This window comes from Gopherus flavomarginatus, chromosome 8 (genome assembly GCF_025201925.1).
Source record: "Gopherus flavomarginatus isolate rGopFla2 chromosome 8, rGopFla2.mat.asm, whole genome shotgun sequence".
In the NCBI taxonomy this organism is placed as follows: Eukaryota; Metazoa; Chordata; order Testudines; family Testudinidae; genus Gopherus; species Gopherus flavomarginatus.
The window spans coordinates 80,404,384-80,420,677 of record NC_066624.1 but is presented as its reverse complement, the minus strand read 5'-3'; the positions used below and the strand labels follow the sequence as shown (position 1 = coordinate 80,420,677).

The 16,294-nt window shown below is 40.6% G+C and overlaps 1 protein-coding gene across 1 annotated transcript in view; it reads left to right on the top strand.

Annotated features, from left to right (window-relative positions):
* Positions 1-12,698, top strand: part of PID1 (phosphotyrosine interaction domain containing 1) — a 155,718-nt gene extending 143,020 nt beyond the window's left edge. The window contains exon 3 of the mRNA XM_050964175.1: positions 10,767-12,698. Coding sequence (XP_050820132.1) covers positions 10,767-11,243 — 477 coding nt within the window. The 3' untranslated portion in view covers positions 11,244-12,698. The remainder of the gene's footprint in view (positions 1-10,766) is intronic.
* Positions 12,699-16,294: the final 3,596 nt, after the last annotated feature.

Genomic DNA, 16,294 nt, shown 5'->3' with positions numbered 1-16,294 from the left:
CAATCCCCATTACTGTGTACTGTCGCTTCAAATGTGTGAAATCCTTAATACTGTAATATAGGACCAGTTTAACTGAGTACCTGTGTCTCATTAAGGCATGGCAGATCTATGAGCCTATCACCAAGATACAATACTGAAAGGGCATAGTTCTACCCAGGATACCTGTTTTTGGAATACTCTATTATGTCTACTACTCAATTATGGGGAGCAAGTTTCCCTGCCTGGGTAAACAGATATGCCCTAGTGCTGCTTGAGCTAGTGCTGTAAAAATAGCAAGGTGAACATTGTAGCACCAGCTGTGCCATGGGCTAGCCCCCTGCATATGATGGACGCAGCTAGCCCATGCAGCCGCCTGTGCTACAACATCGACATAGCTATTTTAGCTGCTATCTTGAGCAGAGCTAGTGCCTGTCTGTCTACCCAGGCTAAGAGGCTGTGGTGTAGATGTACCTTATGAGGCCTGATCTTGGAAGGTGATGAATACCTCCAGCATGTTGCAGAAGGTATTCAGAACCCTTTGAGGGTTACCCTGTCTCCCTGAAGGCCAGTATAATATACTGCATCCCTGGCACCCTTCAAGGCAGGACTGAAGGGGTTTTTTGTTTTTCTTTCTTACGGCTGAGCTGTCTGGACAACATGCATTTTGTGGGGAGGGACTGGGATTTGCCTTTTGACCCTTCACCTATGAATCATATAATCATAGAATATCAGGGTTGGAAGGGACCTCAGGAGGTCATCTAGTCTAATCCCCTGCTCAAAGCAGGACCAATTCCCAACTAAATCATCTCAGCCAGGGCTTTGTCAAGGCTGACCTTAAAAACCTCTAAGGAAGGAGATTCTATCACCTCCCTAGGTAACCCATTCCAGTGCTTTACCACCCTCTTAGTGAAAAAGTTTTTCCCAATATCCAACCTAAACCTGTCCCACTGCAATTTGAGACCATTACTCCCTGTTTTGTCATCAGGTACCACTGAGAACAGTCTAGATCCATCCTCTTTGGAACCCCCTTTAGGTAGTTGAAAGCAGCTATCAAATCCCTCCTCATTCTTCTTTTCTGCAGACTAAATAATCCCAGTTTCCTCAGCCTGTCCTTATAAATCATGTGCTCCAGCCCCCTAATCATTTTTGTTGCCCTCTGCTGGACTCTTTCTAATTTTTCCACATCCTTCTTATAGTGTGGGGCCCAAAACTGGACACAGTACTCCAGATGAGACCTCACCAATGCCAAATAGAGGGGAATGATCACGTCCCTTGATCTGCTGGCACTGCTCCTACAAATACAGCCCAAAATGCTGTTAGCTTTCTTGGCAACAAGGGTACACTGTTGACTCATATCCATCTTCTTGCCCGCTGTAACCTCTAGGTTCTTTTCTGCAGAACTACTGTCTAGCCACTTGGTCCCTAGTCTGTAGCAGTGCATGGGATTCTTCCGTCCTAAGTGCAGGACTCTGCAATTGTCCTTGTTGAACCTCATCACATTTCTTTTGGCCCAATCCTCTAATTTGTCTAGGTCCCTCTGTATCCTGTCTCTACCCTCCAGCGTATCTATCACTCCTCCCAGTTTAGTGTCATCTGCAAACTTGCTGAGGGTGCAATCCACACCATCCTCCAGATTATTAATGAAGATAGTGAACAGCCCCAGGACCGACCCTTGGAGCACTCCGCTTGATACCGGCTGCCAACTAGACATGGAGCCATTGATCACTACCCGTTGAGCCCTATCATAGAATGCCAGCAATGCCCCTCTGCTATGTACATCGGCCAAACTGGACAGTCTCTATGGAAAAGGATAAATGGACACAAATCAGATATTAGGAATGGCAATATACAAAAACCTGTAGGAGAACACTTCAACCTCCCTGGCCACACAATAGCAGATCTTAAGGTGGCCATACTGCAGCAAAAAAGCTTCAGGACCAGACTTCAAAGAGAAACTGCTGAGCTTCAGTTCATCTGCAAATTTGACACCATCATTTTAGGATTAAACAAAGACTGTGAATGGCTTGCCAACTACAAAACCAGTTTCTCCTCCCTTGGTTTTGACACCTCAACTGCTAGAACAGGGCCTCATTCTCCCTGATTGAACTAACCTTGTTATCTCTAGCTTGCTTCTTGCTTGCATATGTATACCTGCCCCTGGAAACTTCCACTACATGCATCTGATGAAGTGGGTATTCACCCATGAAAGCTCATGCTCCTAAATGTCTGTTAGTCTATAAGGTGCCACAGGATTCTTTGCTGCTATTGTAGAATATTAGGGTTGGAAAGGACGTCATCTAATCCAACTCCCTGCTCAAAGCAGGACCAATCACCAGATTTTTACCCCAGTTCCCCAAATGGCCCCCTCAAGGATTGAACTCACAACCCTGGCTTTAGCAGGCCAATGCTCAAACCACTGAGCTATCTGTCCCCCACCCCCTGATCTAGCCACTTTATAGTTCATTCATCCAGCACATACTTCTTTAACTTGCTGGCTACCTTACTGTGGGAGACCGTATCAAAAGCTTTGCTAAAGTCAAGGAATAACACGTTCATTGCTTTCCCCTCATCCACAGAGCCAGTTATCTCATCATAGAAGGCAGTTAGGTTAGTCAGGCAAGGCTTGCCCTTGGTGAATCCATGCTGACTGTTCCTGATCACTTTCCTCTCCTCTAAGTGCTTCAAAATTGATTCCTTGAGGACCTGCTCCACGATTTTTCCAGGGACTGAGGTGAGGTTGACTGGCCTGTAGTTCCCTGGATCCTCCTCCATCCCTTTTTTTAAAGATGGGCACTACATTAACCTTTTTCCAGTCATTTGGTACCTGCCCCGATTGCCATGAGTTTTCAAAGATAATGGCCAGTGGCTCTGCAATCACATCAGCCAACTCCTTTAGCACCCTCGGATGCAGTGCATCCGGCCCTATGGACTTGTGCTCGTCCAGCTTTTCTAAATAGTCCCGAATCACTTCTTTCTCCACAGAGGGCTGGTCACCTCCTCTCCATACTGTGCTGCCCAGTGCAGCAGCCTGGACGCTGACCTTTTTCATGAAGACAGAGGCAAAAAAAATCATTGAGTACATTAGCTTTTTCTACATCCTCTGTCACTAGGTTGTCTTCCTCATTCAGTAAGGGGCCCACACTTTCCTTGACCACCTTCTTGTTGCTAACGTACCTGAAGAAACTCTTCCTGTTACTCTTAACATCCCTTGCTAGCTGCAACTCCAAGTGTTATTTGGCCTTCCTGATTTCACTCCTGCATGCCTGAGCAATATTTTTATACTCCTCCCTGGTCATTTTTCCAATCTTCCACTTCTTGTAAGCTTCTTTTTTGTGTTTAAGATCATGAAGGATTTCACTGTTAAGCCAAGCTGGTCGTCTGCCATATTTACTATTCTTCCTACACATTAGGATGGTTTGTTTCTGCAACCTCAATAAGGCTTCTTTAAAATACAGTCAGCTCTCCTGGACTCATTTCCCCCTCATGTTGCTCTCCCTGGGGATCTTGCCTGTCAGTTCCCTCAGGGAGTCAAAATCTGCTTTTCTGAAGTCCAGGGTCCGTATTCTGCTGCTCACCTTTCTTCCTTGTGTCAGTATCCTGAACTCGACTGTCTCATGGTCACTGCCTCCCAGGTTCCCATCCACTTTTACTTCCCCTATTAATTCTTCCCTGTTTGTGAGCAGCAGGTCAAGAAGAGCTCTGCCCCTAGCTGGTTCCTACAGCACTTGCACCAGAAAATTGTCCCCTACACTTTCCAGAAACTTCCTGGATTGTCTGAGCACTGCTGTATTGATCTCCCAGCAGATATCGGGTGATTGAAGTCTTCCATGAAAACCACGGCCTGTGATCTAGTAACTTCTGTTAGTTGCCAGAAGAAAGCCTCGTCCACCTCATCCCCCTGGTCTGGTGGTCTATAGCGGATTCCCACCACAACATCATCCTTGTTGCTCACACTTCTAAACTTAATCCAGAGACTCTCAGGTTTTTCTGCAGTTTCATACTGGAGCTCTGAGCAATCATATTGCTCTCTTACATACAATGCAACTCCTCCACCTTTTCTGCCCTGCCTGTCCTTCCTGAACAGTTTATATCCATCCATGCCAGTACTCCAGTCATGTGAGTTATCCCACCAAGTCTCTGTTATTCCTGATCACATCATAATTCCTTGGCTGTGCCAGGACTTCCAGTTCTCCCTCCTTGTTTCCCAGGCTTCTTGCATTTGTGTATAGGCACTTAAGATAACTCGCTGATCGTCCTGCTTTCTCAGAATGAGGCAGGAGCCTTCCCCTCTTGCGCTCTCCTGCTCGTGCTTCCTCCTGGTATCCCACTTACCTCAGGGCTTTGTCTCCTGAGTGCAAAGGCATCCCACCTTTTAGAGCATACATCAGAAGACGCCATGGGCGGCATGAGTAAACTGTATTGAAGACATTTTCCTGCTTGCTCTTCTGAAACCTTCCTTTCTCTGTGAGTAAGGCTCTTTGTGCTAGGCACAGAAGGAGCTAAGCCATTCTTCTTCTTAAAATGAACAGAGAATGAATAACTTGATGTCATTTAAAGGAAACAATTCCAAGTATGGAAAATAAATCCTCACCATCTTGTGTAACAAGTTTGGCTGTAATAGAAGTGATAGTTAGTATAGGAGTTGCCATACCATTTTAATTTAAAGATACTAAAACTAGCAGGCATATTATAAACAATTCTAAAAACATACATCTTCACTCTTATTTACAAAAACTGGAATAAATTAAAGGTTTGTTTTCAAAATACTCATATCATGTATTTAAAAATGTCTTTGTTCTATTTTTCTAGAACAGGACATGAAGATGTCATAGATCACAATATTCATTGACTTGATGCTGAGCATCTTTGTGTACCAAGTAGCAGTAGTTTTAATCACTAAAGAGGATAGGACAAGGCATTTTTCTGTGGAGGGCACCTTGAATCAGATATTGACATTGGCTACAACTACAACCAGTTGCAAAGTTTATGAAGAGAAATAAGGAACTCCGCAGAGTGACTTGCCTTTCGCTAAAGGTTAGAGTATTCACATGCACATAATAACGGTGCTGTATTTCAAGTCACGCATGTGTTTGTTTGTAGTGGCTTGCCAGCGAGAGAGGAATTAGATAAAAATTCCCAGTTCACAGGAGAAATGATGGAAAGAATATAGACAATTTTTAGCATGCGCTGGAAGTTGTATGAGTCACATCTTCTACAATCCTTTGAAAAAAATGGAGTGTTCAAATCAAACTATTGTAAATGGCATAAAGAAATATATTTCTACTTCTGGAAAAGCATAACATATGAAATATCCTTTATTACTTAAGGTTTAGCAGTGTTCGCTTTTCCATTACCTATTTCATATGTAAAATACAGCATGTGAACCTACTAAGTGTTTCAACAGCCTGTTAATAATGTATGCACTTGAAAGAGGCTGAGGCTGCTCTCATTGAAGTCAGTGGGGGATTTGGCTATTGACTTAGATGTGTGTAAGATTGGGCTCACTTTAAATCTTGCTGTACCAGAACAAATGGTTTGTCCTTCTGATGCCTCCATCAGTTACATTAATATAGTGGTTCAAAGGAAGGAACAGAATTCAGCGCAATTGTGTAGTGCTATTCTATTGCAGGAATTTTTTTCTCAACCTAAAGCATAAATACTGGTAGCCCTTTCAAGTGATTAACCTAAATACTGTAACTACCAGTGTTATTCTTGTTCATATTTCTTTAACTAATTGTTAAAGAATATATATGTATATATGTATATATGTAAAACATTATTTTTATCATGTTTGATGCATGTAAGTACAGAAGAAATTACTATTTTCTCACTTTGCATCAGTTTTCATTGGACTTACTGCTGATTCGCACCAGTGTGAGAGAAGAATCAGATCAGGTATCTAATGCTCTTTTTGAGTCCTGTCAAATTGTGCTTCTCAGTAATATCCCATGATGGTGAATTACACAAGGTGAATATACTGTGTGGGTGGGAAAGTATTTCCTTTTATCCATTTATGTTTTGTGCCTTTTTGAATGAATTACCTTTAAAATGTGGTGTTTTCACCGAAATTTGCGTGAAAGCTGTAAAGGCAAAGAGGCCTGTTTACAATAAGAACAACAACAAAAGAACATAATTGACAATTAAGTGGTGGGTTCTGAATGCAAAAGAGGGAAATATTTATGGGAAAGGAACTGAGAAGGAAATTACCCCATACTTGATCTCAGCCCAAAGATTATCTATCTTGGGAAGTTTAAGGAAAAATTGGTTCAGCTATTTCGAGAAACGGGAATGTGGAAGGAAACAGTTTCCCCATATGTTCTGAATGACGTCTGCAGTGCCATGTATCCCAAACGGCTGAAGCTGGAAGCCATTTTAATGCAATACTGAGTTGAATGATTGAGCACATGAAAATCAGAAAATTCAAACCTGTAACATTTCTACCATGGTCGGCCATGTTACATATACAATAGGGAGTATTTTGGATGGATGTGTATATATTTTCCTTCTTACATGACTTCTTAGACATGCCTGTTTGTTACTGTACAACCACTGGAGATTCTGCCAGATTTCCTGCACATGTCGCTACATAGAGCAGCTGCCTCTTTAGCCCTATTCAAAAATCCTCCAAAAAGCCACAGCAGAGTAGTGGTCAGGGGCTGCTCTAACTGTAGGCAAACTAAACAGCAGCAAACTAGGCAGCAGATTTCTCTGAGAAGTGATTTTTTTTTTTAATTCTCATGGCTTTGTCTTCTCCTGCTGCTGCAAATGCTGCCCTGTCACTGACACACACACTCCCTTCGACTGCTCCCTGCACAGAGCTGCTCCTCTATACCAGGCGTAGCCCTTCTTCTGCACAGAGCCTCCAAAACTCTACCAGACAGCCCCACTCACACTTCAGAGCACCTCACCTGCTGTACCACACAGCTCCCCTGCCCCCAACTGGACCATACAGCCATACCTGCTTTATCATAGAGCTCGGCCTTGATACCACACAGCCATGCTCACTGAATAGCGCTCCACCCACTGTGCCACACAGCTCTGCCCACTGCACATGGCTTCACCCGTAGGGGAAGCACACCGAAGTTTTGCCAACAGTAGGAGATTGTGTTGAGTGGCCACTGGTGCATTCGCATTTCAGGATCATCTGTGGCTTTGGGGAAAATGAAGATTCCTTTTGAGGGTCCTTCTAATCCTCCCCACGTTTTATGGTTTGTACACTAAACTTGTTTCCCTCTGCATCTCATCCTGGATGGGATGATCTTATTCTTTGATCTTTGGTCAGTGAATTCAAAGAAGTTGGAAAAAGAAAAATGGTTGTACCAGGGACGGCTCTATGTTTTTTGCTGCGCCAAGCACGGCAGTCAGGCAGCCTTCGGTGGTGTTTCTGCGGGTGATCTGCCGGTCCCATGCCTTCGACGTACCCACCGCCAAATTACCGCGGGACCAGGGCCAGCTCCAGGGTTTTTGCTGCCCGAAGCGGCAAAAAAAAAAATTAAAAAATGTTGCTATCGGCGGCTGCTCTACCGTGCTGCTTTCTTCTTTGGCGGCAATTCAGCGGCAGGTCCTTCCCTCTGAGAGGGACCGAGGGACCTGCTGACGAATTGTTGCTGAAGAGCATGATGTGCCGCCCCTTCCCCTTTGTGCCCCAAGCACCTGCTTGCTGAGCTGGTGCCTGGAGCCAGCCCTGTGTGGCACCGGCAGAAACTCCACCAAAGGCTGCCTGACTGTCGCCCTCACAGCGACCGGCAGGCTATCCCCCATGGCTTACTGCCCCAGGCATGCGCTTTCTGTGCTGGTGCCTGGAGCAGCCCCTGGTTGTATTTAATATCTGTATTCTGTAACGATGTGCTTGGGCCAATTTTGTATATTTAAGTGAGGTGCATGTTATAAAGCACGTGTCTGTGAATCTAAAGGGTAAAGTTTTATTTATTTATTTATCATTTCTTCTATGGGGCTCATCATTGTAGTAACTTAGAACCTCATAAATACCAATCAATTTATCCTCATGAGGGAAAAGTATTGTTCCCTGTCTGTCAAGTGGGGATTTGAAGTATAGATAGATAAAATTATTTACTAAAGGTCAAACAGTTAGTCTGTGCCCGAGCTAGGAATATAAACCAGATCATCTAAGTCCCATTCCAGTGCCTCAGCCACAAGCCCCATCCTTCCTCTCAATCATTATTGCTGTTGACATTTTCTGGTTTTCAGAGTAATTCACAGATCTTCCATGCAGGCACACCCAACTTTCTCACAAGTTTATGTGGAATATTTTCCTGTGGGAAATGTTGTTTTAGACTTTACATTTAGGTACTGTATATACTGAGATAGAGCAGATGGTTAGTGGCAGAGAGGTGTTGAGGGAGGTTGATTGATCAGAACAAACAGAAAATCTAGACAGCTTGTATGTGCTCAGTGAATGTGAGAAAAGTCAATCCTGCTACCCTCCCTGTGACAAATAAGTCAAATTCTTCAGCTTGCAATACGTGCCTGCACAATACTTTTGACATACTCCACCCTCACTTATTTTAGAGTTGACACTTGGCAAAATATATATAAAAAGGTGCCTCCCAGTCAGTGTTTTTATTCTGTCAGTGCCTGCATTTCTTCACATTAGCAAGCAATATCAGTGTCCTCTAACCAGCAAAAACTTGGAAAGGCAAAGCCAGAGACTTTATGTCAGGATCCCACTTAGGAAGTAGAATTCAGGGCAATAGTTTGGCTGGGACAAAGTGTATATGCAGAAGGCTCACTCTCCTTTTTGTGTTTTCAAAGCTTGACGCAAACCTCATTGAAGTCAATAGAAAGACTCACTTTGACAGCAATGGGCTTTGGATCAGGCTCCAAACGTGAAACTTCTTTACAATGTGCTAATCTTTTGTTAACTGATTTGTGAATTTTAAATGGAACATAATGGATTTTCAGAGAATATAGTGAATAGTTTGTGAACATGCTGAGTTTCACATTTATATTATTATTTTTTTACTAGAAATATGCCTGTGAATACATGGTCAAACTGCTGCTTGGTCTTTTATGTACTATTTATATGAGTACAGTTTGTGCTATGAGCTCTTAGTTACTTTACCTTCTCCTCACTAGTACAATAAAATAAAATAGAACAAAGCTCCAGCAGGACTTGCCTTCTTAACAGTTCTACCAGTTGTGATTCTCACTGTTCCAAAAAATATAAAGGTTTTATAAGATTTAAAATATTCTCAATGGAAACCATGAACATTTGTGTGGAGAAGAATAAAACTTTTTGTCCTGAAATGTCTGTCATGAAATTGCTTGTGTTGCAGGCATGATTAAGCCACACTATTTTGTAACCTTATTTTTTAATCATAGCCTAATTTAGGTCTCTGAGTGGGTTCACCAAAGCTTGCAGCAAAACACAGAATTATTTGTGAAGATTTTTGCTTTGTATGAAATGTAAATTCAGTATCCTTGCTGCTTTATCTTGAATGTATTTAAACGTGAAAATCTATTTTTTTCCTTTTTTAAAACTTAGATAAAAATAAAAAATATTTGATATAATACTACATTTTATAGAAATAAAATGTACAGTGTACATGATTATTTACAAATGTGTCTAGTACTGGTAACTGTCAGATGGGATAGTGGGCCATTTGCTTGATCTATTATAGTCTTATGTGCGTTATTTTTAAAATTGGACAAAGTAATTTTGCTTTTATTTTTATAATACTTGTTCTTAAGTGTAACTTGCCAACAACAGTGATAGAGGGTAATACTATGTATAAATTATATTTAAATGGTATTGACTACCCCAAAATGTAACTGTCCCAGTTAATAAAAGCTCCATTCAAAATATAATTGAGAAACGTTTCTTGATCTATAAAGATCTAGGTGCATTGATTCTTTCCCATATGCTACATTTAGAGTTTTCATTTGGGCTGTATAATGAGTTAGATTTTGGCATGTGAAACAAATAGTAGTCAAAGGCTCATCTTTTTCCTATAAATCCTGGGTAACAGGATTCTTATTTTTGAATATTTACCCAGTGGAGCTAGACACTAAAGCAGAAAGAGCTGGTGTGATTAAACTAAGCTAGATTTATTACTGTGGGTTTTTTAATGGCTCATGTTGTATAAAATTGAAGGAGTAAATGCCCCAGCCCTTTAGCTAACAATAGAAGATATAGCATTTTGAATAGTTTCTACATATTTTTGGATAATTACTTAAGTAGAAGCACTGGAAGAAACATAAACAAGATCACTCTGGAAAATGCATTAGAATAGTTTTGTTATTATCTGCTGTGGTCATGCTCTTCTGACCACATTGTGTTCTTGCATTATTATACTCTGTGTATGTCTCGATGTAAGTAAAACTACTGTTTAAAATGTATTTAACAAAAATAATATGAACATAAGAAACTGTGGGTAAGCACCATGGTCCTGTTATCTGGCATGTGGACCTGATCCTATTGACCACACTTGTATGATCAGGTCCATTGGCTTTATTGGGACTGCTAGCATGAGTGAGAGTCGCAGCATTAGACTTTAAGGCAGAGATTTTCAAGAAGCGTAAGGGAGTTAGTTGCCCAAAATATACTGAAATTCAGTGAGAGGCTCCTAACTCCCTTGAAAATCCCAGCATTAATGACTAAAAATACTGTTCTGAGAGGCAAATCTATTGCTGTCAATCAGAAAACTTCATCTGAATGTGTAGAAAAAAATCCATCGTTCTAGGTAAAGAACTCAATTCATAGACGGTAGAAATGAATATCAAAGACTATTATTGATATCACATCTGTTTTTGCTTTTTCTTTGTAGGTTACATATTTGGGTAAGGTGTCCACAACAGGGATGCAATTTTTATCAGGGTGCACAGAAAAACCTGTCATTGAATTATGGAAGAAGCACACACTAGCCAGGGAGGATGTCTTCCCAGCAAATGCCCTTCTGGAAATCCGCCCCTTCCAAGTCTGGCTTCATCACCTGGACCTCAAAGGCGAAGCCACAGTCCACATGGATACCTTTCAGGTGGCACGTATTGCCTACTGCACTGCCGACCACAATGTCAGCCCAAACATCTTTGCTTGGGTTTACAGGGAGATCAACGATGACTTGTCCTATCAGATGGACTGCCATGCTGTAGAGTGTGAGAGCAAGCTGGAGGCTAAGAAGCTGGCTCATGCCATGATGGAGGCCTTTAAGAAGACTTTTCACAGCATGAAGAGTGATGGCCGGATCCACAGGAATAGCTCATCTGAGGAAGTGTCTCACGAATTCGAATCTGATGATGGCTGACTCAACTCATTGATGGTACAGCAAGGGCAGAAATTGCCTAGGGAATAGGAGTTGATAGATGAATAAGCAACAACTGATATCTGGAATTAAAAGACGGCCAAACACTTGGCTGACCAGCTTTTTAAATCAAAAGAGCAAATCAGTACCTAAAGATATGCATCATTAAAGTAATTATGTTACATTGAAATCTGCTGCTGTTGTAAATGTGAGAAAAAGCTTCCCCCCTTGCCCCATTTCACCTCCCCAACCCATGTACCGTCAACTCTTTATAGCCTGGTATAGTTCAGGTGTACAATCTGAAGTTGATTCAGTCCAGTTTGCCTTATGAAATTCATCAAGCAATTTTAATAGTAGATTATCTGGGATTCGTAGCTGGGATCTGATGCTGCTATGCAGCAGCAAGTGCAAAAGGGAGCCTCTTGGTTCAGAAAAATGAATCCCTTTCAATGTCATATTGCAAAATCCTTTGACCTTACCTAGGCTGAAACAGCCGTTCATAAGCTTTTTGAGAAATGGCCTGACATTCTGCAGTTTATTCACATTTCACAGATTTTTAAAAAGATGCTTATATTTACACATTATATCATATGCTATCCTTTATTTTATTCATTTTGTCTATTTTCTTAATTTACCTGCAGCCACTCGTCTCTCACCAAGCACCATTAATTACAATTTCCAGGATACCAAAAAGGGAAAAAATAAATCCATGATGGCTGGTAATACAATGAACCAGCTCCATTATTTCTGCTGAGAGTTGAGTGACATGTTGCTAAGACCCGTGGTGTTTCACCAGTTGAACTGGGACTTATGATCCTCCTCAGGTCTGAAGTGATATGAACATGGTAGCCTTAATTCCACAGTAGTCTCCATTCGCCAACCTAGTACATATAATTTCATGTAGCTGGTACTCCTGGGTCACAAAAGCTAGGGGTGTGTTACCATAATAGCAAAGTGTCTCTGACAATTAAAGGTACTATTCCTTTTAGAGTCAGGTTTGAAATGATTGGTTTGTACTGAAATGACTGAGAAGTTCACAGTAAGATATCCTGCACTTTTCCTGGTCCACAGACAAAAAGGTTCATAACTTTTGTAAAGGCAGAAAAAAAATCAAATAAAAACAAAACCTTTGGTTCCCTAAATGTTTTTAAGGCCAAGAGCAGATGAATAGTTTGCAGGTAATGCTGCTCCTTGTTCGTAATCATGGTAATGGTAGGGGCACTAGGGCACCTTACAGAAGCCTTAAAAGAAAGCTATGTGTCTGTGTTTTGTGTGTGTATATATACATTGTGTGAGAGAGCATATGTATGCCTGTGTTAAAGCATGTAGATTGAGCATGGAGACATGTTGAGGAGGATCCATGGCTCTTGAAAATATGCTTGTTGCTTTCCAATGTATGTAAACTATTCTCCAGCATAAATACATTCATACTTTAATAAAAAATATGTTTGAGTTAAAGCTATGATAGTTTTAGGCTCTGTTTCCAATGCAAACTCTCTGTTTTTATTTAAAGTACCTTGAGTTCTGTGTTCCACTGATGATAGATGTTTTACAAACACCAATTAAAGGGATTAAAAATTGTTATAGGCTTATTTATATATACACCCCTCCCAAACAGTTAATAGGATTAAAATATTAATATATTTAGATTTAAAACATTACTTTAGTTTCCAAAAGGGATAATGGAAATGTTTATGATTTCCTAAGATCAGTTTTTAACTTTTATTTCAAGGTGTGTAGACACCAGTTCATACTTTCTGCTTTCCAGTAGGTGGCAGAGATTTTTCTCCAGATAATGAATTTAATTTAAGAGCCCTATTGACTAGAAACAATATCTTGCCTCCACTACCATGGAATGATTCAGGTCTGGCAACAGCATCCAGTATGAAGAACAAACATGCTCAGCAAGTTCCTAGGCTACTTTGGTATTAAATCTTTGAGTGCCTGCTGCAGAGAAATGATCAAGAGTACAGAACTCTGAGTCTGGAGGGCCTAAATGTGATTCTCAAAGTTGAGATTTCCTTCTCCTCACTATGGCTAGTAAAAAGTTGGGTTAATCTACAGCCTTTATCTTTGCTTAAAAAAATAAATCTGAACTCTGATAGGCAGGTATGTCTCTTTATGGTCAAAGTCAACATTTCTTCAACTTTGGTCAAATTCTGCTCGCTTCCTCAGAGTTGTAGCTTGCATTTTGCTATTTTTGGACATTTGGCAGCCAAAATTCCTGTCATTCAACTTCTCAGATCTGTCTCTGGTCCTTTTCATAGTAACTCCAGGTGTCTCTTTGACAAGATTGAATGGATTCCTCCTGATTTCACCATTACTGATTATATACAGTATCTTACATGTGTGTTGGCAGGAGGCAGGTCCAAAAAGCCAGAGCTTGCAATTTTATAAGGCTATTTAAAGAAATGCATCTCGATTAAACATTATAGAATCTTGATTAAGCACTAAAAAAGTTGCCAAGGCATGGAGCCAGATTTTTACTAAATGGAGACCTGATGAATGTGTGATGGATTTTTGTCTTTTATATCTTGCATCATTCTTATAATGTATTAGAAGAAGGTTGTCAAAGCTAAAAACAAAACTATAAATAATAACTCATATAATTAAATATTTGTATACTCAGAAGGTAGGACTAGAGAACATTTGTGTCAAAGTTTAACAGCAATTGTTGTATTTAATAGATTGTTATGGTCCTAAAGGTTCTTATTGGGCCATATGACAATAAAAGTTTTACATGCAAATAAAGGGTAGTAAATAATCCTTAGTATTTATTTATCAATCAGAGGTATGTGCCATTACTATTATTATTGAGGTGTGCACTACGATCATTTTATTGTATTGTAAAATATTCCCAAATTACCTGTATAATAGTGATTTCAAAAGGAAGATAAAGAAACCAATGGACCTGATCCCATTATAGATACAATGTGTACCTTTTAATAAACATAACAGAATGGGATAGAATTAGAGACAAAAATAGTTACTGTTATATTTATATTCACATTCTTACAGCATATTGAAAACCGTTGAACACATTCCCTTTCCCCAGATCACCAAGAACTTCTAGGTCAGAGGTTCTCAAACTGAGGGTCGGGACCCCTCGGGGTTGTGAGGTTATTATGTGGGGGGCCATGAACTGTCAGCATCCACGCCAAATCCCACTTTGCCTCCAGCATTTATATTAAAAGGTGTTTTTAATTTATAAGAGGGGGGCGCACTCAGAGGCTTGCTATGTGAAAGGGGTCACCAGTACAAAAGTTTGAGAATCACTATCTAGGTCTAAGTTACACCAAGGATAAGTTAAAAGGCAGATTCTAAACCTCTACAAACAGTGCTGACTCCACTTTCACTAAAGCAATGCAAACAGTGCACTGGACTCCAATAACTAGACAGATACTCTGAGATTTATTCCAATATAGCTTTATTCCCTATTGCTCCTTAATGTACTACAGTCAAGTCTCAATGCTCCGTCTCCCTCCCTAACTTCAACTCATTTAATTGCCCATGAAAGAGGAGATGCATGTCTTTCTGGCTATTCTGGCTGGTTGCAAGTGTCAGAGCCTCCATGACCAAGAATGCCAGCAAACTCATTATAATGCCACATAGTTTATGTTAATAGGAGTAGGAGATCATTTAAATCAGTCTACTTGATCTGAAAATTTTGTGTGAAGAAGCTTCACAGCTTTATATTTTCACTTGCTTTAGTAAATAGTAACTTCACGAAACAGAGGATAATGTCACATTTTGATGATACCAGTACAGTCCTGCATTCAACGATGGGAAGATGGAAAAACATGTTTTGTGATACAGATTGCCATCTCCTGGCCCCTGGAGTCCCTCTTGCAACACACAATGTCAGACAATGGTAAATAAATCTGATTTGCTATAAGGTCCAAAGCCATTACCTTCTGGCTTTACTTGTTTAGTGCATTGTTCTACAGTTGTACCTTATGACTAGGGATCGTAGACATCAACTAGTCTGGAATAATTTTGTCTGGGTTTGGAGATATTTTTAGGTTACATTTTGAAATAAAAAACTGTTATTTAAAACATTCAAAGCCTTCAATTCAAGCAAGCAAACAAAATTGGCTGATTTTATGTTTTTATTGATTGTATGTGTGTATCCCAATTTTGACTATGCTCTTGGTCTTTCTCATGTTGCCTTCAATGGAGTTTCTACTGACTTAAACTAGTGCATGTGAGAGGAGATTCCTGCCCTCTCTTCTTGATGGCCCTGACTGAGGCTCAGTCCAGCAAAGCACTTAAGCACATACTTTACTTTAGCTACATGAATGGTCACATTGCTTAAATGAAACTACTAATGTGCTTAAGACTCAGTGCCCCAGAAATCAATGGATCATGAGCTAAATAGAGTATGTTACTGCTATGCTTGTCATACCACATGCTCAGACTCAAGGTAGGTCCACACAACAGCGGGTAGGCTGACACACACTAGCTCAGCTTGAATTAGCATGCTATAAATAGCAGTGGGGTTGTGGCACAGGTAGCGGCTCAGGCTAACTGCTTGAGTAGAAACCTTACCAACCTCTGGGTACATACATAAAGGGGCTAACCTGAGCTGCTGTGGCCTCACAGCTCTTTTTATTGCACTAGCACAAGCAGAGCTAGTGTGCCTGTGAATCTGTGCTGGGAAGTACACTTCAGCTCCCATGTAGGCATATCCATAGTGGGGAGGGGGATTGTTTTAGATACATGGCTTTAATGAAGTTACAATGATTTATACCAGCTGAGAAGCTTACATATAATATGTCACCAACTCTTATGATTTAGTGCAACTCTCACAATAGTTGGTGTTTTTATTAAACCCCAGCTCTCAGAGGCATGAGATTATGTGAGAACCAGGTCTTGTCTTTAAAAAAAGTAAGTTTTCAGGCTTCATGGTTGTGGAGGAAACCTTAGAAATGTGGCCCAAGTGTATGCTAAAGACTCAAAAACTAGATAGCAAGTAAATCATTAAATTTATTATTTTTTAAAATCTTCTGATTTTTGGGGGGAGCCTAGCTCATGATTTTTGAACATTTGGGATA